General features: G+C 45.1%; 1 protein-coding gene and 1 non-coding gene across 3 annotated transcripts in view; both read right to left on the bottom strand.

Annotated features, from left to right (window-relative positions):
* LOC119390936 (ubiquitin conjugation factor E4 B) overlaps positions 1–21947 on the bottom strand; it is a 144331-nt gene extending 122384 nt beyond the window's left edge. For both annotated transcript variants that reach the window (XM_037658652.2, XM_037658653.2), the window contains exons 1-3: positions 21785–21947; positions 10663–10754; positions 2909–3048 (exon numbers count right to left, since the gene is read on the bottom strand). In XM_037658652.2, the coding sequence (XP_037514580.1) occupies positions 2909–3048; positions 10663–10754; positions 21785–21808 (256 nt within the window). In that variant the 5' untranslated portion in view covers positions 21809–21947. The remainder of the gene's footprint in view (positions 1–2908; positions 3049–10662; positions 10755–21784) is intronic.
* Trnaf-gaa (transfer RNA phenylalanine (anticodon GAA)) lies at positions 11740–11816 on the bottom strand. The gene has a single exon. It is a non-coding gene; the product is annotated as a tRNA-Phe (tRNA).
* Positions 21948–23463: the final 1516 nt, after the last annotated feature.

Genomic DNA, 23463 nt, shown 5'->3' with positions numbered 1-23463 from the left:
CCAGGATATACGTAGAGTGAGCTAAGGTGGCACTTTCGATAAGTTTCACTGTATAGTCAGTCAATCAGCGAGCCTTGACGTCTATCGACGGCGTCTTGTTGTTGCTGTTGCTGAGATGGTCGGGCACGTCGCTCAGCCTCCTGGCGACGCCACTTTGCTAGACGTTCGTCCCTTTGCTCCAGTGTCTCCGCAGCACGTTTAAGCCTTCTTCTATTCGTTCTTCCTACGCTCAACCGCTAATTGCTAGGTAACTACTTCGGTATCCGATGAGGTAAGCTTCTCCACTCTTCTGCACTGCTGAGCAGCAATTTCGCTCTCCTTCTCCATGGCTATACCACACTGGCAAACGCCCCGCTATATGTATACCTCCACTGATACCTCTGTGCATGTGCACAAAATGAGAGGCGCTATCAAGGGGCTCAGGCGCACAGCTGGGCACGAGCCGGCACCAGCGTGTCTGCCACGGCTATGACGTCACTCCTCTGGAATGCGCAGACCGGCAAGGCGCACGCGGCGGGGACAGCTCCGACGCGCGAGCTGTGCACCGTGTGACGTCACTGCTCCTCGCGCGTGCACAGCACGGCTCTCCAGGAGCCACACGAAACTGCTCAACCTCTGCCAGTGTAGCTCACGCTACAAAACTTCGGTTCAAGTGAGAATCGAACCCAGGCCATCTGCGTGGCAAGCAGGTGTTCCGCCACAGAGCCACACTATTGCTTGAAATTTATTCAGAAAAAAAAACACCACGTGAATGTCACGTAGTGGAAGGAGTCTCCTTAACGCATGCAATATTGTGTGGCAGAAGCGTAGAATCGCGCCAGGCCTCAAAACATGTGACTTGCGCAACGAGTGGGTGTTTTAAAGGCCTATTCTTTACAAAGCGCTCAGACATATTTAATCGTCATCAGCTGCAAAAGCATCAACAAACTGAGCAGCTGCATAGGTTCACGTGTTACCTTATGGACGTGTAGTGGGCCCTTCGATGATTCGCAAAAGGAAGAATTATGGCGTAGTGGGCACTTAACAACTGTACTTGCAGCAGGCATTCTAGAATAGTTTGAAACAGCCAATGTTACGCCCACAGTCGTTCGTTTCCTTATGGCACGGTTGAGGCATGCACAGAGAACCGAAGTTAGGCTAGCAATTGAGAAGGCAATGATGCGCACAGGGCCCGATTAGGCTATCCCGTTCTACTCTTGAAGGCGAAGCTCAAGCTTCCTCCAAGTTTTTTTTCTTGTGATCGTCAATATAGCGGCATGTCACAGTCTAAAAGATCTTGTAATTATGGGCACATCCATTTTTATTTAGAACTCTCGAAAACTGGGTACGCGTTACATTTATTTAAGTACATTATAAGCGATGCTGCGCTGTGCTTTTTAATCTGCACTCTTTCTAGTCTGTGTGCAGTGATTGAGCCACCCTGTGTGAAATAGTGTCAGGGTGTGGCGACAGCCGTTAATCTTTTGATAGGTCGAAATTCAAGAGGAGAACTGGGTTTACACGCATCATTTAGAAGAGCTGCGATTTGATTTTAAGAAACTGAAACCGTTATATTTATTTTCTGGAAGTTAGAATACTTCGAATAGTAAACATCCGGTGCAAATCGAATCTGGAAGTTAGAATACTTCGAATAGTAAATATCTGGTGCAAATCGAATCGAATAACAAACACTATTAGAAAAATATTCGAAAGTTCGAATATTCATACACCCCTAGCTTCTGAAGAATAGCAAGTAAGAAGGGAAAGAAGAGATTCAAGGTCGTAAGCTTGTAAACAGCTGACATCCAAGCACGAAATAAGAAATAAGCGTCAAGTAAATTAATGTCACCCGCAAGCATGACAGGCTTGTTTCCTTCTGGAAGAATGTTAAGAACAGCATCAAGTGCTTCACAGAAAGCTTAAATGGCAGAATGAAGCGAGAGGTGAGTGAAGATGACATTGTTGTATTGTCAACACCTCAGACAGTGTGATCAAGTTTTACAACAATTCATAATGGGAGACATTTAGTTGGAAATCCTGCCTTAACTTGCATCTAATGGCTGACCATTAAAAGCAAGATGGATGAGCCATCATCATGCTGTGGTGAAATGCAATTTCCATAGAGATTTCAATGCCAATAACTAGGCCAGCAAGAAAGACTGAGGACAAGATAATCACCATAGTGTTTGTGCTTTAACTGAATGAGAGGTGTTTCAAATTATGGATATCAATAATTGACATAAGAGGAAAACAATGAAAAAAGCCTCATGAAAGGCTGTGAACTAAATTTATGGAACACTGCTTCCACTACACCATAAGCAGTATACATACAGGAAGGCCAACACGAGTCTGAAAGGCTGCCAGTCCTTCACTATATGTGCTATGTGGACTGAGCCGTAATGGAATCAAAGGCACACGGAACACGTTACAAAGGCACTTCCAAGTTGCAGTTACGCCTGGCTATCCAGATTGCACTCACAGAGTTCCAGGTTGCACTGTGTTCAGTAGTTGTGCTAGTAAGCTCCCAATCTCTTATGGCCCAAACAAGCAACTAGAGCAAATTGACAAATCAGGCACACTAGAACATCACATTTTCAATAACTCTGATAGAAGGAAGAGAAATGATGTGTCGCACTGTGTCAATGTGGCTACGAAGAAAGCTGGCGTTGCCTGAACGTGTACTTTGTGCAGCAACTTCAAGCTGGCACGCTGGACAACTCTAAGCAATGGTTTGGTATTTTTGAATTACTGTGACAAATATCACTCGTTCCACCCAATGGCAGGACACTCTTGCTTCGTCCGAACCTGGTGCTAAATAAATTGATCTCTCTAGATGTAAAGAAATTACATCAAATCCCATTTTAACAACATTTAAGTGCCTGATGTAGTGTAAAATGTTTCTAGAAATGAAAGTGGAGTGAGTGCTCACTTGAGCAAAGCGGTGGTGATTCCCCCAGCAGCTGTAGCAACCACTCATGCAGGTCTTCGCTGCTCTTGTTGGACAGTGCTGCGGCGACTGGCTCTGGTAGTGGCTCGTCTGTCTCCATGCTGTCGATGCCAACATCGGCACTGCACACATATTGTGGAGAGATGCACGAGCCAACAGTTGAGACCAGAACCAGAGGTTCTGTGCTGTGTTCGCATGCTACATATGAGATGTGTTCAAAAAGAAAGCCAACTTTTGCCATAACACCTTTACTGCTTACTGTGCAACATTTTAAGCACTGGCCCCCTCAAAGTAGCCCCTCTACTGGCAATGCACTGTCCCCATCATTTCTTCCATTTTTAGAAAGCCTCCTAGAACGCACTTTCTAGGATGGCACGCAGGTCTCTTCTCACATTGTCCTGAATCTCCTCTATGGTTTGGAAATGACGTCCTTTCAACATGGTTTTAACTTTGGGAAATAGAAAAAGTCTGATGGGGCTATGTTCCGAAAATATGGTGGATGGGGCACAGCAGGAGTGTGGTGGTTTGCTAAGTAGCAGTGGACAAGGAGTGACACACGAGCCGGCACACTGTCATGATGCAACATCCAAGTCCGGTTTTCCCACAATTCAGGCCTCTTACTGCGCACAGAATCTCTCAAATGCGCTGGAATTTCCCTGGTAGACTTCCTTGTTTACCATCCGACCATGTGGTGCAAATTCCTGATGGACAGTGCCTTCACAGTCAAAAGACACAACCAACATCACCTTCATTTTTAACCGACTTATGCGTGCTTTTTTTTGGATGAGGAGAACCCTTGCCCACCCACTGCAATGACTGCACCTTCGTTTCAACATCATAGCCATGTCTCATCGCCCGTTATGATGTTCTTAAGAAAGTTTCCATTGGCAGCGGCAAGCAGTTCCTGGCTCGTTTCAACACAGGTCTGTTTCTGTCCGTCAGTCAACAAATGCGGCATGAATTTTGCCCTGACACGACGCATCTTAAATTTGTCACTCAAGATTTCATGGCATGATCCCACGCTGATACCCACTTCGTCAGAAACTTCACGAACAGTTAAACAATGATTTCCACAAATCACAGTACGAGCTCATTCGATGTGGTCATCATCTGTTGATGTGGAAGGTCGTCCAGGTTTGGTATTGCCACCGACCAACATTCTGCTGTGTTCAAAACACTTAAACCACTCACAGCACTGTACGCGACTCATACAGTCCTCCCCATATGCTTGGCTAAGCATTTGAAATGTCTCTGTGAAAGTTTCCTTAAGCTTATGGGTCATTCCATGCCAAATCGCCCAGCGTTTTTCCGACCATCACAAATATGGCTGAAAAAATTTCCACGCTTTTCTTGAAGTTCAAAACTCGTTCTGCTCGTTTATTTCTGTCGTTAAAAATTTTCCCGCCTGTTTGTGAGAGTCTGTAGTTTTGCGCCGACTGAGCTAAAAGGCATCAAACAACAATTTTTTTTCAAAGGGCGTTTATAGGATGCACTCAATAAAATGGTATTTCCGGCAAGCTAATGAAGTGATGTAACTGTAAAAATAATGACTTATTTATGTATATCGATTCTTCGAGGGCTTTTCGCACGAGCAAAATTGAATAAAGTTGCAAAGTTTGATATTTTTTTCCAGGAACAAGGCAAACTCAAAGAGTAGAAATTAATTATATACTGGAAGCCTGTTCGACATACTACAAAAGAAAAATAATTTAGTCGCTGAAGGTGTAGCAAATCGTCTGAAAAAAAAATTGTGAATTTCACTTTTTTTGAGAAAAGCTCTGTATTCATCGTCAAAAAACTTGCCTTGGTAGTCGGACTAAAAATATGCACGATACTTCATTTGAAAGCTCTATGTATTAGGTGAACATAGACAAAGTTACAAAAGGGTATTATTTTTGTAACTGGAGAAATATTTTTTTGAAATTTTGTATCTCCACCAGCTTTTCACCCACGTAACTCAAGCGGCATGAAGCACTCGCAAAGGCAATATTCAGCCCATGCCCACTGACCTGGGATGCAGACGTCAAATATGGTGCTGTCTATAAAGTAATTGAAAAGGAAATGGGGTTGCTTTATAGACAGCACCATATTTGACGTCTGCATCCCAGGTCAGTGGGCATGGGCTGAATATTGCCTTTGCGAGTGCTTCATGCCGCTTGAGTTACGTGGGCGAAAAGCTGGTGGAGATACAAAATTTCAAAAAAATATTTCTCAAGTTACAAAAATAATACCCTTTTGTAACTTTGTCTATGTTCACCTAATACATAGAGCTTTCAAAAGAAGTATCGTGCATATTTTTAGTCCGACCACCAAGGCAAGTTTTTTGACGATGAATACAGAGCTTTTCTCAAAAAAAGTGAAATTCACAATTTTTTTTCAGACGATTTGCTACACCTTCAGCGACTAAATTATTTTTCTTTTGTAGTATGTCGAACAGGCTTCCAGTATATAATTAATTTCTACTCTTTGAGTTTGCCTTGTTCCTGGAAAAAAATATCAAACTTTGCAACTTTATTCAATTTTGCTCGTGCGAAAAGCCCTCGAAGAATCGATATACATAAATAAGTCATTATTTTTACAGTTACATCACTTCATTAGCTTGCCGGAAATACCATTTTATTGAGTGCATCCTATAAACGCCCTTTGAAAAAAATTGTTGTTTGATGCCTTTTAGCTCAGTCGGCGCAAAACTACAGACTCTCACAAACAGGCGGGAAAATTTTTGGCAACGGAAATAAACGAGCAGAACGAGTTTTGAACTTCAAGAAAAGCGTGGAAATTTTTTCAGCCATATTTGTGATGGTCGGGAAAACGCTGGGTGATTTGGCATGGAATGACCCTTATAGCAAAATTTCACACACATTTAAGCTCTTCTTCCAGCTCTTTCATTGTCACTTTGGCACTAATCCAAAGAACAGCTTTTCCATGAGCTCACTTTAGTGGCTGTAGCTCACAAACTAACGGTCAGAGCGAAATGCAGCAAATGACAGTTTCTTGTCTAAACTTGCCACTACGGGCAATTAGTAGCCGCAGTGCGCTCCCTCTGGCAGTTAGCGTGCTATTCCAAAAGTTCAGTTGTTGTTTTTTTTAAACACACCTTGCACGTCTATGCAAACACGTGCGGTACCTTCCCTCGAAGAAAGTGCTTTTTAATTACCTCCGATTTTGCGACACAATAGGAAGTCCTGCAAATGTCCCCAATAGTTTCTCAGTACAGCAATGAAGATATTGTCACGTGGTCGTGACGTCGACAAAGACAGCAGTCGGCGTTTGCAGGATGAAACTGTTTATTTGACCAAACTTGTGGCCGGAAAATGAGAACTAGCACTACAGCAATACACGCTGTACAATGATAGCGGCGAACAGGGCGTCGTCCATCGATCCACTGACAAGCGGTCAAGCGTGTCGACTTTCATACCGGCGCTATCGAACTTTCCAGCAATATCGCTGGTGGCAGCGTTATCTCTAGACAAAGCTGGAACGTTCGCGTGCGGGGCGCAATCTTAACAAAACGATCTACTACAGACGCAAAGCTTCTCGAACACTGCTTCGCGGACAGCGTCGAGCGTTGATAACCGTCCCTGCCGGTCAAACCCGAATACATCAAAACAAGACAAGAAGTGGGCGTGGCATTGCCCCCCTCTGAAAAAGCATCATCCCGATGCTTGTGAAAGAACATAGAAGAGAAATAAAAAACAAGTGCATACACAAATAAATTACAATAACAAAGGAAAAAAATAGAGTCCCCAGGTTCGCTAACGCGCAAAAAACGGCTTAAGGCGCACGACATGGACGACTTCAGGTCGTGCGCGGCGACGCTGGGAGTTCGTAATGCCGTCCAGGATCACCTCGTAGTCAAGAGCGCCGAGGCGTCGAAGAACCTTGTATGGCCTGAAGTATCGCCGAAGGAGTTTTTCGCTAAGCCCACGCCGGCATATCGGCGTCCAGACCCAAACACAATCGCTGGGCTGGTATTCCGCGAAGCGTCGTCGGAGATTGTAGCGATGGCTGTCGGTGTGCTGCTGGGTCTTGATGCGCAGGCGGGCGAGCTGTCGAGCTTCTTCGGCACGTTGTAAGTAAGCGGCGGCATCGAGGTTTTCTTCGTCGGTGACGTTGGGTAGCATGGCGTCGAGCGTCGTCGCCGGGCTCCTTCCGTAGACCAACTTGTACGGCGTCATCTGCGTCGTTTCTTGGACGGCCGTGTTGTATGCGAAGGTCACATACGGAGGGATGGCATCCCACGTCTTGGGTTCGACATCGACATACATGGCCAACATGTCGGCGATGGTCTTGTTTAGCAGCTCGGTGAGGCCATTTGTCTGTGGGTGGTAGGCTGTGGTCCGGCGGTGGCTTGTTTGGCTGTATCTCAGTATTGCCTGAGTTAGATCAGCAGTAAACGCCGTACCTCTGTCGGTGATGAGGACTTCTGGGGCACCATGACGCAGGACGATGTTCTCAACGAAGAACTTTGCTACCTCGGCGGCACTGCCTCTGGGCAGGGCCCTTGTCTCGGCGTCTCGGCGTAGCGGGTGAGGTAGTCGGTAGCTACGACGATTCATTTGTTTCCGGTATTGGACGTCGGGAACGGCCCCAGTTAGTCCATCCCGATTTGCTGGAACGGCCGTTGAGGTGGCTCGATAGGCTGCATAAGTCCGGCTGGCCTAGTGGGCGGTGTCTTGCGTCGCTGACAGTCCCGGCAGGTCTCCACGTAACGAGTGACGTCGGCGGAAAGGCGCGGCCAGTAGTACTTCTCCTGTATTCTTGCTAGCGTGCGAGAAACACCCAGATGTCCAGCCATCGGGTCGTCGTGCAGAGCCTGGAGGACCTCTGGCCGCAATGTCGAGGGTACCACGAGAAGGCAATCGGCTCGAAGCGGTGAGAAATTCTTCCTTAGGAGAACACCGCTGCGCAAGAAAAACGACGTCAGTCCCCGCGTGAATACCTTCGGAACAACGGTGGTCCTGCCCTCGAGGTATTCCACAAGGCCCCTGAGCTCTGGATCCGTTCGCTGTCGTTCGGCGAAGTCGTCGGCACTTATGATTCCCAAGAAGGAGTCGTCCTCCTTGTCGTCCTGCGGCGGTGAGTCGACAGGGGCGTGAGACAGGCAGTCAGCGTCGGAGTGTTTTCTTCCGGACTTGTAAACGACGGTAATGTCGAATTCTTGAAGTCGTAGGCTCCACCGTGCGAGGCGACCTGAAGGGTCCTTCAAGTTAGCTAGCCAACACAATGCGTGGTGGTCGCTCACAATTTTGAAGGGCCTGCCGTAGAGGTAGGGGCGAAACTTGAATGCAGCCCAGATGATCGCTAGGCACTCCTTTTCTGTTGTGGAATAGTTCATTTCTGCCTTTGATAGCGACCGGCTAGCACAACTGATGACCCTTTCCTGCCCGTCAGTCTTTTGCACGAGGACGGCGCCGAGTCCTACGCTGCTTGCGTCGGTGTGGATTTCCGTATCGGCGTATTCGTCGAAATGTGCTAGTATCGGAGGCATCTGAAGGCGTCGTTTCAGTTCTTCAAATGCTTCGATTTGTGCCGTTTCCCACTTGAATGGCACGTCGGTCTTCGTGAGGTGAGTTAGCAGTTCGGCGATTCGTGAAAATTCCTTGATGAAGCGCCTGTAGTAGGCGCACAAGCCGAGAAAACAGCATACGGCTTTCGTGTCGGTGGGGGGCGGGAAGGCAGCGATGGTAGCTGTTTTCCGCGGGTCTGGGCGAACACCATCCTTGCTGATCACGTGACCCAAAAACAGTAGCTCCTCGGGTTTGACCGTCCCTGCCGGTCAAACCCGAATACATCAAAACAAGACAAGAAGTGGGCGTGGCAATATTTAAAACTTTTTCAAAGCACAGACACCTATAGCAGCGATTACTGGGCAGTAAAAAACTGGTCGACATAATGTTTCTGTAGGTACTATAGGCGTCAAATGAAACCCGAACAGCGGCAAGCCTTTGCAATGGTATAGTGCGCACCCTCCAGTTATCACCATGAACAGGTGCGCATATGCACAGTGCGGCCAAACCAGTTGCGCAGGCCTGTCAATGGTGATGACAGGACAGCGCACGCTGTACCATTGCGAAGGCTCGCCACTGTTCGAGTTTCATTTGATGCCGATAGTACAGCACACGAAACACTGGAATTGTTTTTTAGTCATCTGTCCTTCGAGACTTAAGAAAATGTCTCAGGTTGCACAACTAAAGGCAATCAATCCACCCAAAAAAGGCAGTCGCAGCAAGGCAGCAACGACACGCAATACAGAACAATGGAGAAACAATATTCCCGCAAATAGTGAAATGACAGCTCACCGAGTAATTACATGCCATGTAGTAAGTAGCAGGAAATATATAGGTCTTAAGATATTAAACAATAAGTCGAGAATTTTTCTTTTCACAGACAATCATTACACACTTTTTCATATGCACTTTTCATTCGCTCTGACACTTTTTATATGCACTGGCTGGACAACAGAGCGAGACTATACACTGAAAAGAAAAAAAGTCAGAATGTTTCCATATAATCATACAATAAGTCAAGAAAAAAGAAGAAACATTCTGGACCTTTATTACACAATTTGACAAAAGAAATGATATTTTTTTCACATATATATTGTGCAAGGTGTGATGAATGCAAAACTAATACATAATTTTCACTTTCACGCACATTCTATAAAACGAAACAATAGAATGCTGTAATCAGACGTTTGCTATCACAGAAAATAATAAGGTGAGAATTTATCTCCTTTCTCAGCTGTAATAAGATACCTTACTCGAGTTTTTCTTTTATAATGGTACCGATATTCTGGAGCTGTGATATCTAGAAGGTTTAATGTTCGCATGCCATAATTTGTGTAAACACAAGGAGTTTAAATTCAACAGCTTCCAAGTCTACGGAGGGTTTCTTGTACATAAGTGCACAAAAAATGCTGAATCTCGTCTACTCTAAATGCTTCAGGAAAAATGTTGCGCATGAATATATAAGAAGGAAGGATATCACATTAGAGCGATTCCCACTACAAACACAGAAAAAGATCTTGCGCGTGCTTTTGACCTTGAAGCTCAGTCAACATCAATTCCCTTCTTCCTCGGACAAGCAACGAGCATGCATAGTGTCTATTTGTTCTCCTCTCCCATGCGCTCCCTCTCCGTTGGTCAGCTAAAGCCACAAGCCAGTGGGCGCCTCGATACCTCCACTTCTGTAATAAGAAATGTGGACAGTGTGCCACTGCTGGCCACCACGGCATGCTCTCTATGGTAGTTGCTGCTGTCACTCAACAAGCTTGGTTTAACCATTCATTTCTTTTTTTCTATAAGAAGTACTGCATGTTTTTCAAAGTTCAATAAAAAAATATGTTCATAATTGATCAAACAGTTCTTTTAAGCTTCAATAAAGATCCAATGCCCGTCTTGGGGCTTGAACAGTGGCTGCACTAGAACTGCTGACAGGCAAACCAAAACTTGCTGACAAGGGTGAGCTGGTTTTTGAGTGGCTGACAAAAGAAGAAGGCACTGTGGGCACTCCAGTGTGCCTTCTTTCGTGTTTGGCCCTTAACCACCTTCACTCCAATTTTGACAAGTCATCTCTACATAAAAACCAATGGTGCTCGTATTTTTTTATGCTGCAGCCAAGCAAGAGTGGGCACTGTTCAGTACAGTGGATGTGCATTAACTAGAATGAATGGGCAGTGTCGTGCTTTGTGAGTAGTAGCTTCGTACAAAGCCCTCGTCGGATTGTGTGCGCACCTCTTGCTGGGGCAGTCCTCTTCTTCAGTCTCCATGGCGTTTTCCATGCTCGGCACACGCACAGCTAGCCGTGCCAGGCGTCGCCTGCGCAGCTGAAAGTGACACAATGAAGAAAGGGGCTCTCAAAGTATTCCCACACTTGTCACTCACTGCACGTGCACAACCAAAAACTCGTCCAAAGAGAGTCCTAGTGTATGTGGCACCCATTGGGCAGGGCCACTGTTGAGATGGGGGAGCATCCATCAACAACAAAAGAAGTGCCAGCTACGAGAGGGAATACAGGAAAGGAAGGTGCTCGACAATGCCCTGCTTGCGGCCCTACACAAAGGGGAGGGGGTTAAAGAGAGAGGCTGTGGATATTAATGTGACAGGCAAGGTGCCACAGAGTGACAGCAAGTGGAGGGGTGCACAAATAAAATTATGAGTTCAAGCCTCCAACGTCCCTTAACCATTTGAGGGTCAATGACATAAACATATGGTGGCTGATGCCGTGCATTTACAACAAATTTCTCAAGTGTAAAAAATGCGAGCCAATTTTTAACTCTTTTCTTACCCAGCAAGTGCTGTCACACTGCAGGGATGCAAGGACCCGCTTGCCGTCAGGTTTCATCCCAACATTATTTAGTTTGGCACATTGGCTATTGCCTTCCCATCCACGCTTGCATGAGAGCGAGGTAGGAAGCTTGTTTTTGTCTAGTGTGCACTTTCCACCTGTTGCACTCACAAGAACTGATGTGGATCCATTTACAACTTTTTCACGATCATTTAATACTCATTCGCCTATTGTCTACAATGGTGCAAGTACAGTTGTTCACAATTGTGCGCCGATATACAGTGTAAACCACTTATAACAATACCAGATATGTATAACAATATATCACTTGTAACAATCACAGTCTTCAGATTTGTCCATTTTTCCACTGTCCTCATGTAAAAGCAAACCATATATAATGATACAATTATCGACGACGTATCGGATACAAGAAAGAGAAATGGACAACCACTGTTTCGTAGCACAGAGCCACAAGGAAATCCACACGGATTTCTCAGAAAGAAAGCTTCTTAGTTGCCGAAAAATTCACTCTGGTCTGGGGATCGAACCCAGGACCAACACCTTTTCGGGGCAGTCGCTCTACCAACTGAGCTAACCAGGAAGCTAACCATTGGCAGCGCAAGGGCGAATTAATTGACAACTTGAAGTACATGGACATTTTTTAATATTGCTAATCAGTTAGGCGGCGGAAGGGTTAAGAAAGGGAAATGAACAACCACCCGTTTTGTAGCACAAAGCCACAAAGAAATCCGTATGGATTTTTCAGAAAGAAAGCTTCTTAGTTGCCGAAAATTTTTTCGGAAATAGATGGTGTCAGTGACCAGCTATGTCTAAACAAAGCCTTCGAAAGAATTGTAAAATGGTGTAATGATTGGCAGATGGCTTTAACAAAGCAGCTTTTATGAAAATCTGCCTCTATGAAAGTCTGCCTCTTTTTTTCCTTGTGTCCATGTACAGTACGGTCCACTCTTAGAAGGAACACGCAAGCGCGCGGCCGGCGGTCCGCAGCGGAATGCTGGCGAGATTTGGAAACGCGGAACATGCGCGTAGAATCACATGGCCGGTTCATATCTTCGCCCCAGCGCTCGGCGCGCGCTAGCGAAATTCTATATTTCTACGGTTGGAAGGACAAGCTTGCTATTATCTCAGCATCGGGCATAAATTTCCTTGTCATAAAAAGCGGCGGGCTGGTGCGAGCAGCGTGTTGAAAGCTTATGACTAACTTATCAGTGAGCACTTTGGTTGGTTGCTAATTCATTATGAGGGAAACTGTGCAAAAAAGAAAACAACGTCGACAAAGGGAGAACAGAACAGTACAAGCGCATGTGCTTGTGCTGTGCTCCCTTTGTCGACGTTTTTTTTTGCGCAGTTTCCCTCATAATGAGCGCTTACACTAGGTTACACAAGTGACAGGCTTCGTTATCACTTTCACAGAATTCCGCAGCTGGGGGTCCCAGTCGAAATTTGGCCGCTGGGGCCGCGAATCGCAACACATCAAAACTGGCGAGAAACCAGTGCGACAAACAAACACCTTTTCTTTTTCTGCCTGCTGATTACGCGACGATGCGCAGAAAGAGTGGTGGCTACATGAATCACACAGCTGAAAAACGGAAGCACTGTCCAGCGCTCGCCAAGCGCAGGGCCGGCAATTGTAGCAGACGAACAGCGGCAAACGCGGCCCTTACGCTTTTATGCGCGTGCGCCGTGTTTACAAATATCGCCGCCAGTTTGCCCTACGCGGGCCGCCGGCGACGCGATCGCGTGTTCCCTCTAACAGTGGACCGCACTGTACGTTTTGCGCAAAAGAAGTCCATTTTATGAAAATCTCACACAAGCATAGTTTTCTGCACTTGCTATACTAGGCACGTAAAGTCTTATTCTCCGAGGTTATCTTAATACCTGGATTTCTGATGATCTTGGATGAAACGAACACATTAATGCTGCTTGCAATCCTGCCAACCAAAAGCTTTTCTTCCTCAGGCTGACCACTCCTGCGATTCATCTTCTTGCATTTAGCGCAACTGTACAGCCTATATTAAGTTACGATTCTATAATCTAGTATTCTTTTAATAAAATGACATTAACCCTTTGTATCCCAGCGTCCCCATATGTGGACAAAACATATCAGTGAAGTGGGATCAGGCTAGCCAACGCATTGCCTTAAAAATCTGTTTGAAATGTTGGCATTACTTCAGAATTTCATAAAAACATCTATATGTGTCCACTTCTGTGCACAAACAGCGGTAAGTGCACACAGAACAATGGCGTTCTTCCCAAGTCGCCTGTAGAGGTGTATGCCTACGTATTTTTTATAGGTTCACTCTAAATTCGTAAGAGTTTTTATATTATTGAGATTTATTCCAGAAAAGCAAGGGTTTATTATTATTTATTTATACGTACTGTCAATCCCAGAGGGATTATAACAGGTGAACAATCAGAGACAGTGATTTAGTAGTCAATAAAAAAATAAAAAAATAAAAATGAAAAATAATAAGAAATTAAAAAAAAAACATACAAGAACATTTTTTCGAAGTACAAACACATTGGCACTTTACTTCCTCAGGCTGACCCTGTATCCCAGCGTCCCAGATGGATCTTGTCTTTGTGACAGATCCATACCTGCCAAGTTTGGAGAAACGGAATCCGGGAGATCTACTCAACGGGGGAGGGGGGAGGGTTAAGAAGTATGCCGACCGCGGGGGGGGGGGGGTACTGCGATAGCAATTATATGGACACTGTCAGCGGGATTTTGCGGTCGCCGCTGATCTGTACAGAGTCCAAACCGATAACATCGCATACGCATCGTCCGTTTCACGTGCGAGTAAAAGTGTGCTAGCGCTAGGGACGAACGCGGTTGAAGCAGAGATGAAACGACCCGGCCGTCGCCGTCGCGCGAAAGGCACATGCGATAACATCGCTCCGCGTGCGAGGCTTGTCGTCGCTTGGTTACCAGTTATTTCGTCGGGCAAGGGACCATAAGGGGCGCCGTTGAGACGGGGACGGTCGCGAGCGCTGGTGAACGCGCTATCTCGACAGACATCGGTAACGGCTACCCTTTTAAGTGCTGGGCTCTCCACTTAAAGCAGTAGTGACACAAAATTTTGAAGGCGAGATAACTTGTGGGATAGATTTGTGTGTACACAAACGCATCATCTACGAAATATTAACGGCTGATATAACCTATAACACGTTTAGGATCAATTTTTAAATTGCGTGTAGCGCATCTGTACGCGAAACGTCCCACCTCGCGTCACCGTGACGCACGGGGCGCGCAAAGCACTGGACGCGCGGGGCAAAACTGGATTTCCGGGAGATTTTCTTATGACCCGTACAACCGGGAGAAACGTTCAAAATCCGGGAGTCTCCCGGGTAATCCGGGAGACTTGGCAGGTATGCAGATCTTGTCTTGAAGACAGATGGATCTTGTCTTTGTGTGACTTTTGTTGCACTGTGGGCGACCAAAGTTTTGCAAGTTGAGTTGTCACTGCGGCGTCCACGTTTGTGGACACCAGGCATACCGAGTTCGTGTAAAAAGCTGATAGAACGCTGCATGTATAGTAAGACCCGCTTCGTTGCCGTGCGGCTCTACCCAAAACATTATCAGTGATATAGCTAAACACACCTTGTAGAAGTTATTTAGAATTTATTTGCTTTATTCTGGACGCGGATTAAATGATGAAGACATACATGCCACAATTTTCGAGCTGACTAGCAGAAGCGAATGATCTGATTTGGAGGCCACCGGTAATTAGCACGTTGAAGTAGAGCCATCAACAAGCAAATGCCTTATGAAAAATGCTATTGCTGATGATGAAAGCATTCAGTTTGAACGTAACCATGAACGCACTGGTAATCATGATCAACCATGATAAAGATGGTGACGAACACGTTGAAGTAGAGTGGTGCGCAAGCAGATGGGCCTTGAATGGTGATAATGATGGTGATGATGAAGGCGTTGAATCAGAGCCGTTAGCCATCGGCCACGAGACCCTTTATGATGATGATGATGATGATAATAATAATAAATGATGATGATGGTGTTGAATATGGTAAGTAGTGATGATGATAGTGATTAATGTGTTGCAACAGAGCCGTCGGCAAGCAAAGTTCCCATGTACGATGAAGAAGGATGATGGACCCAGTGTAGGGGAGAGTCGGGAGCTTTGGGACAGTTGGAGGAATGGGACAACTCGTTTATCTCTCCTCCAGTTACTTCAAAGACGTTGGCCAACGACTCATAAAATGGTGCTAACAGACCAAATGCGTGGATGTAATGGCCGGCGTCTTTGGCGAATGGAGCTTTCTGCAACTGGAAGTCGCCATTTTCATGTGTTCAAAGTAAGTTTCTGCTATCTCAATTGTAACGCTCTCAGATTTGAACCGCTTTGTGGACACTGCTATCAATCTTTCTCCGAAAAGACGCATCAGCGCTGTACTTTTTCAAAGAAAAAGTATAAGCATTACGACTGAATTTTAGCCGCTGAACATTCTTTCCTTTGGAAACGTACTTTGGGAGGAATGGGACAGTTGAATTGTGGGAGGAACGGGACACTGTCCCGTTCCTCTCTATCCTATACTGCGATGCCACGTTACACAGCGCAAAAAGGAAAGGCAAAACAAAGTCATGGCATGTAAATTGGGGAAGCATACAACTGAACAAGAATTCAGAGTTTAGCAAGACAGTATCAAAAAAGTAGTGCAGCACAGTCAAGAATGCTGCCACAGGCCATCCAAAAAAGAAATGGTGTTTGCTGAAGGACTGCTGTTCTTCAACTGAAGAAGACACACCTGCCGTTGTCTTTGACAATTCTGACGACATGTCAGATTATGATAACGACTGGCATGACATTTGTGAAATCAGTTGGCCTAATGAAATATTCAAGTGACAGAAGGCGATGTCTTTCTTGTCAATTTTAGTAAAAAAAATTTCTGTGGCTGGAGTGAATAGCAGTATGAACATGTCAGTGTCAGTGTGCAGTTCCTGCGGAACAAAGAAAAGAGCTCTCAGTTCTGCTTTCCTAAGAAACATATGGGGACTTCACCAGTTACTGACATTGTGATGATACCTAGGTGCCAATGTCAAAAAGTATCGGTGCAGCGAAGTTTGTGCAACGCCATTTATTGTGTGATGTTGAACTATCCGCTTGTAATGGTCACTGAACACACTTGAACCATTTTGTTACATACGTCCCACTCCTCCCAAGTGGTGTCCCACTCCACCCACAGAGACAGGTGGAATGGGACAGATTTTAGCCATCACAAACTATTTTTTTACAGCTCAACCAGGAGCCATAGGAACCGTTGCGTCTCAAGGGTTTTGCGGCTTGTTTAGACCTGTATTATAATCAATCAAACACCGTTCCACGTTGAAGTTCTACAAAACTAAAAATATAATTGTAAAAAGTGTCCTAATCCTCCCGACTCTCCCCTAACTGGTGTTCCCAGCGTCCACATATGTGGACACTTGTTTTCTTGTAGAACTAAAGCTAAAACTTCCCATGTTTTGGTTTATTCCCACTTTCGTATGTATTGTAATTGCATATACGCAAAAAAATATTTACTTGCGCAGCTGGATTGGCCATGGGATACAAAGGGTTAATAAAACAAAGTATTCAAAAGAGGGCAGTAGCTTTGGCCAGTGACAGCACTGGTAATAAGAGCCAAGCTACCAAACTTGACTCAAGGGAATCGAGTTGTAAAATTAAAATTACTGTTTGAACTGCTCAAGGGTCCCTCTCAGCTGCATTCTTTTTAAACAGGTTTTGCTACTAGGCAAAGACATGCCTCCACTGCTTTAATACTACTTCTTTCCCAGGACAGTAATAGACCTTTGTCAAGCACACGAGCGCTCATGGGAACTGCAAAGGAGAAAAGTGTGTACGCCGACGAGCACGCGAGCCTCACGCTTGTGCCGTGCTAGCACTTCTTAGACTAAGTGAATTTGGCAAGGTACAAAATATTAGTGCATAATTCAGTGACGAACTTGTGTGTTTAGCTGCAATGGCCTCTACGATTTATATCTGTCTAGTGTTTCCACGTGCCACTGCTGGACCAGCTGTGCAGTTGCAAAGCGTCGTTGTTTTTTTCTTGCACCAGTGTGCCCTACAGCATAAATTCAATCAAAAAAATACAATTCGGTTTCCTAGATGAAGTGGTCTATGAAATGCGCGGATGCATTTGGAATCAACATTCAGCAGCACTGTCGGCGAGCACAAGGTAAGGTTCTGATATTTAAAGGGCACGCGGGAGAGTATAGTCACCATTTAGTAAAACCAGACAGATTAACTAGGCAGTGTGCGCGTCGCTCGCAATATAGGTGACAAACGATAAGCTTCCACCAACCTTCGTTGACACTGACTGCAGATTTTACATATGCTGATTGTGTTTTCGTGTGTTGGCTCAGAGGTGACCATATACAAGGTGTCTAAAGAAATGTGTCCAAAATCCTTAAAAATCAGGAAAATAAGGTATTTGCTCGCTGCCTTCACAATTGCTTATTCTGTAGCGGCAGGCATCTTAAGATGGTTAAAGGCATCATTTGGGACAGTAAGAAGGTTAAATTTATTAACTTTTCAATTAGCAGAGTTAGGCGGTTACTTCAAACGGGAGAAATGAAGTTCTTCATGCAAAGATACCATCATAGTTTTGAGATATAGAAAAAGCAGCCTCTAGTAATCATTGCAAAGTAATGAAATTCAACTAAATTCAATGGCAGAACTGAAACTGAAGCACCAATGAGCGCAAGAAGCAAACAACAAGAACGATGTCCCTGTTCGCAAGACAACGATTATTACATAGTTCTTCCACGTTCGTTATTGTATGTGCACCATGCGCGCTATAATTGCAAGCGCAGCCCGCACACCCCCACAATGAAGTCGGTTGATGGTTATATAACAACACTCACTCATTCTGGACAACTCAGGAGAATATGGCAGTTATGCTCTTCCACGTTTCGGTTTCGCAGCTGAATTTGGGTGAACTTCATTACTTTGCAATTATTACTAGAGGCCGCTCTTTCAATATCTCAGTGCTCTTCGCATAAAGGACTTCAATTCTCCCATTTGACATAACTGCCTAACTTACTAATTAAAAGGTTAACTTTCTTAATTACTGTCCCAAATGATGTTTTTAACCATCTTAAGATGCCTGCGGCTACAGAAGAAGTAATTGTGAAGGCATCGAACAAATATCTAATTTCTGTGATTTTTTAGGGTTTTGGACACATTTCTTGAAACACCCGGTATACCGTAGATATTGTTACGTGGTCGTGACAGTGAAAAAGCTGACAATCGGGCTGTTAAAGATGAAACTTTTATTGGGTGAACTTGTGCCCAGGAAATGAAAGTCAGAGCAATACAGGCAGTACACTGACAGTGGCGATCACAGTTATCGGCCGTCGGTAATCTGCTTTTCTATGAAAATGCGTCGGCTTACATACATGCTTTATTGAACATTCCAACATTATCGCTAGTGCTTGCGTTAGCTCAAGAATAAATTTGGTTGCTCATGTCCTGCGCATAATCTTAGCAGAACAATCAGACGCAATCGCAAAGCTTCCCACACATTGCCGCGCAGCGTGCACCGAGCTGTACTAACAGTTTTTGTGGCTGAATCACATCAAAATACAGAAATAAGGGTGTGTGGCAACATGAGATGGAACACTGAAATTACCTTTTAAACGCAGTTGGCATGCGCAAAAGTGTCCATGACATTAAGTTTTCAAGAGGAAAGGAATTTCTTGCAATCCCATGTCACATTCATATCAGTACATTACAAGTAATTGTTGAATAAACATGAATTTGGTGTTCCAGCTCATACTGCTTATGATAATATGTGACGATGATATAGGCACACGATGACACGCATGCCACTTAACTGCTACATCCGATATACATCCGCTCGGTAATACCTACACTGACTGTGTTATTCCTTTTGTATTTCATATGTGGGGATACATGTTCAGATATGTGTAGCATTTGCGATTTAAAGGGACACTAAAGGCAAATAACAATTTATGTCAGAGTGAAAGCTCAATGTATGACAACGTCTAAAACGGCAATATTATCAACAGCAGTGCCCTACTTACTGAGAAATTAAGCTAAATGTATCACACGATGAGCGCCACGAGCGGCACATTTTGGAAATGATCCCGATGACGTGGGAAAGTTCGACTACAATTAATCACTCGTAATTAAACAAGTTGCAATAAAAAAAGCACCTTCCGTGCATCAAGAGAAGTAATAAAATGCTGCTTGTTCGTTTCTGTTTGATTCATGGAAAAAAGAACCTCTTTGGTGTTGCCATGGGGAACGGCACGCGTGGTGCAAAGGTGTACGTTTTCGTCGAACTGCGCTTCGCCCGGCATCCTGCTTCGTTCACGCGCTCGCATCTCAGTGGTAGTTTCGGTATCGCGTACTGCCGCGTGTGTTTTGCGCGCTCGTGAAAGTCGCTCTGACAGAAAGTTCGACAAAATGCCGCATGCATGTGATGTTGCCGGATGCCCGAATGGTGCACGCCGCCGCGCAGTAAAGGCGGGCAACGTTGGGCACGGCAGCAGTGACGTGAGAAACACTGCTTTCAGGCGGGTGATTTGAAGTGCGCCAACGCGATGCGGATCACTAAAATGTGATTTTATTTAAAATTAAGCACTTTCTTGGCACAAAAGTAGCACTACAAAGTTTCTGGATCGTTATTTCAACAATCAACGTCAACTTAATATTTGCCTTTAGTGTCCCTTTAAGAATCGTCAACAAATGACGACGTGTTCGTGTTTCCTCGGCACCAATGACCGAACAGCCGGCTCACTCGATGTACACACGTTTCACACAAGGTATTCTGGGATTGCTTGAGGAAGGTCTACTGAATGTAATCAACTGTCAAATCATGTGATGTTGCGGCTTTCCTTAAATCTGTTTGTCTCATAGTGCCGCACTGTGTAATGACTTGTTTATTCCAACTGCTGTAATCAATGCGCCTTTTATATTTCATGTTACCTATATTGTGTTTGTACCAGTACCTATACGTTCTTTTTTTCCTACCTTTGCCAAACTAGTAGGGGTGTGCAAATATTCGAGTTTCGAATCGAATAATACGTAGTCGAATAATTCGATACAACTTTCAAATAGCTACTATTCGAAGTTTCGAATAATTCGACAGGGCAAACACCTAAACAGCGACAAAGGCCAATGGTGCAACTTGGTTAGGGTGGGTGGCTAAAACTAACGCTAACGTTGTTACAGTAAGTCTTCCGTTAAAACTTGCACCGATATCCTAGTTCATAAGCGAGCGTTCATTTATTTTCAAGCAGATTATGTCATTTCCGCACATAAAGGCCTTATCCCAAGAAAGAATGATCCTTAGAAATACTGTGAAAGAGGATGGAGCTGCATTTCAACCAGGTATCGCCAAAATTTCTTTGCAATACCTTCCCACCCCTGCTACTGAGGTGCTCAGTGAGCGCATGTTTTCAACTGCAGGAAACACCGTAACATCACGGTGAGAGAGCCTGAAGCCATGTGTTGTGCAACAGATTGTGTTTCCGCATGACAAGTTTGTATCTTTCGGTAGCACTCACTCGCTGCATTATGTGCTCGAGGACATAAGCAATTTCATTTCTTCGTTCTTTCTTTCAATTTTCAAAAGAAAAATCTTTAGTATTCAATACTCGATTCGATATTCAATGTATTTGGCTACTATTTTGCACTATTCCATTCGAGACAAAATTTCACTATTTGCACACCTCTACAAACTATTCTATCATAACCCCACCCTGCGAAAATCTCGCAATGGGATTTCAGTATCTCTAAATGAAGAAATAAATTTAATAAATAAATAAAGTGGTATCGCATTCGTACCTAACGTACGCACATTCGTTAGCTACATACTAGCAGCCTTCGCCTCGTCATCACGTGAGGCGAAGTTGGCTCCTGTCAGCGCACTTCACTGCAATATATTACTGCTCCAGAAGGTGAGTCCAGCACGTCCTCTACCATAGCCACTGCGCAAGACTTGTGGTGCTGGGAAGAGATTTCGCGGGGTAACCGACCTCGATGAATTTGCGACATCAGACACCAATGGTTACACTCCAGGCACCGTTTTCACAGTGGCCGCGAGTATGAAACATTTTCTGTGCTGTTGACTGCATGATTTGGCAGGCTGTGCTTTGGCAGTCTTGCTCAATAGGATACGAGGTCGTCATAAACGTGGGTGAACAAGTGAGAACTGGAAAGTCTTGCGATACTGCTGTGTTGCATATGCAGCGTACAACTAGATGAGCATTCTGGAGCAGACTCGGGAAAACATTTCAATGAATCCTGCGTGTCAACTAAACAGCACTGATTCGCGTAATTAATGTCAATCTCGTTATTAAAGCGTTCAGAGAATCGCAGAAGCATTACGAGCTCCGGAACAACGGTCGATCACACGACAACAAATCGGGGGGATAATTTTTACGCGTCCACGATCTAGCGTGAACATGACAGTGGAAAACACTGCTCATCAGCGCCGTGTAAGCCAGAGGCAAACAAGTGATGCGATGACTTGCACGCGGCTCATTGAGGCATATCTTACCTCGTCTGGCGTAAGTTCGCTCATTCTGGTTCAAGCAGTGGGCACAGCTAGAGCACAACACGACCGAGCATTCTTCTCGCCACTTGAGCAAAGTCACCGCTACAGTAGTCACCGCACTCCGGCACGTAGAAAGGGTGGCGATAGTCATTGGGCTGTTCCCTTTAGATCGGGTCACTGCATACTGCTACAGTGTTCTAGAAGTTTATAGTGCGCTCACTGAGCGGCGGAGCGTGACGCACTTCATGTCGCCGCCGACAGGCGGCGCGGCTCCCAGCGTCACCTGAAACTTTCCGGCGGATTGCTGGGCGCGGCTAGCGCGCGTTGCTGTTTTGCGCGCAAGAAAAGTCAAAGTTACGGTGCGCAACACACGGAGCTTCTTTTGATGAAACTTTTCTGTGAGTTGTGAAATAAATTACTGTCGCTGTGACTGATTTACGAAGGGTGGGCAATGTTTTAAGCGGCTATTGCATAGATGAATGCTCCTCCACGTAGCCGCTGCAGTAACAGATAGGGCATGTAGTTGGGCGTTGAAGTTCTTTTTTGTCCTGCTGATCGATACGATTTTCAATGCCCTTTCGCCGCTGTAACGATCATAGCGACTTCACTCTCGCCTTTCGAGCCCCACAACAACGCCTCACTTTTTTCTCTTTTTTTTATTCGCATATATGAGCTGGTCTGTGTAATAGGAGAATCTGTTGCTGGGCCTGTTGGTATACATACTTGAAGAAACGAAAAAACCAGCTTACGGACGCTTACACAAGAAGAGAAGACACCCGCTGGAACTAGCAACAGGTTTAATGAAACCACATAACGTTCCCTGATAAGCCAAGCGCGCATGCGTCGTACATAAAACACGTGTGATTCACAATAAGAGAGAATGACATCAGTAACCACATTTTTTTTTAAAATAAGCAATCTCTTTCTTTGACAGTGACAGATACAGTAATGCATTTGTTCGAACCATATGTTTCCAGATTTGCGCTTCAATCACTTCCCGTTCGTATTAATTGCGTGGTTCCCAATTTGCGTGCCTTTCAGATCAGGAGAACAGCCGCACACCCGGCAATGAGCACGCAGATTTGCTCCTCCTCCTGGCCTGATAGACGTCTGCTCTGATTTTATTTACACAAACCCCTGCCTATGTATGCGTAAATGCTTGCCATGATTAACAATGCAAAAATGGTCACGACCATTAAACAGCCAACGACGACGTTGCCCAATCCCTACGGGTCTCCCGCTTCCTAATGACAGCTACTTCAGTCTCCCCTCTACAGCTCCTTTTTCTGTACACGAGTATGGTTTTGCTGTCACCACCCTCCTGATTTTTTTTTTTGCTTTTATTGTTACCGCACTTGACTACGCGGCCACTCCTAGCTTCGTTGGGTCCAACTGTTTTTGTTGTCAAACGCTGCCCCAGCAATTTCTTTGCACGTACGCTGCATGCCCTATGTGCACGACCGCCGGAGGCTGTAGCGCGTCCCTCCCGTCCAGATGCAGCGGCGGACCGTCTTTGAGACAGTTGCAGTTTGCGGACAGACACAAATGCCGCTTCTTCAGAAAAACAAGCATACGTAAGTGCAGCAAAGCGGCACGCGTGGTGCCGATCGACAAAGGTCCTTCAAACGAATGAATGGCGCGAACATGCGCTGCAGGGGAATCAGCTTAAAAGAAGAATAAAA

This window comes from Rhipicephalus sanguineus, chromosome 4, assembly GCF_013339695.2.
Source record: "Rhipicephalus sanguineus isolate Rsan-2018 chromosome 4, BIME_Rsan_1.4, whole genome shotgun sequence".
NCBI lineage: Eukaryota > Metazoa > Arthropoda > Arachnida > Ixodida > Ixodidae > Rhipicephalus > Rhipicephalus sanguineus.
This window is presented reverse-complemented; position numbering and strand designations above follow the sequence as displayed.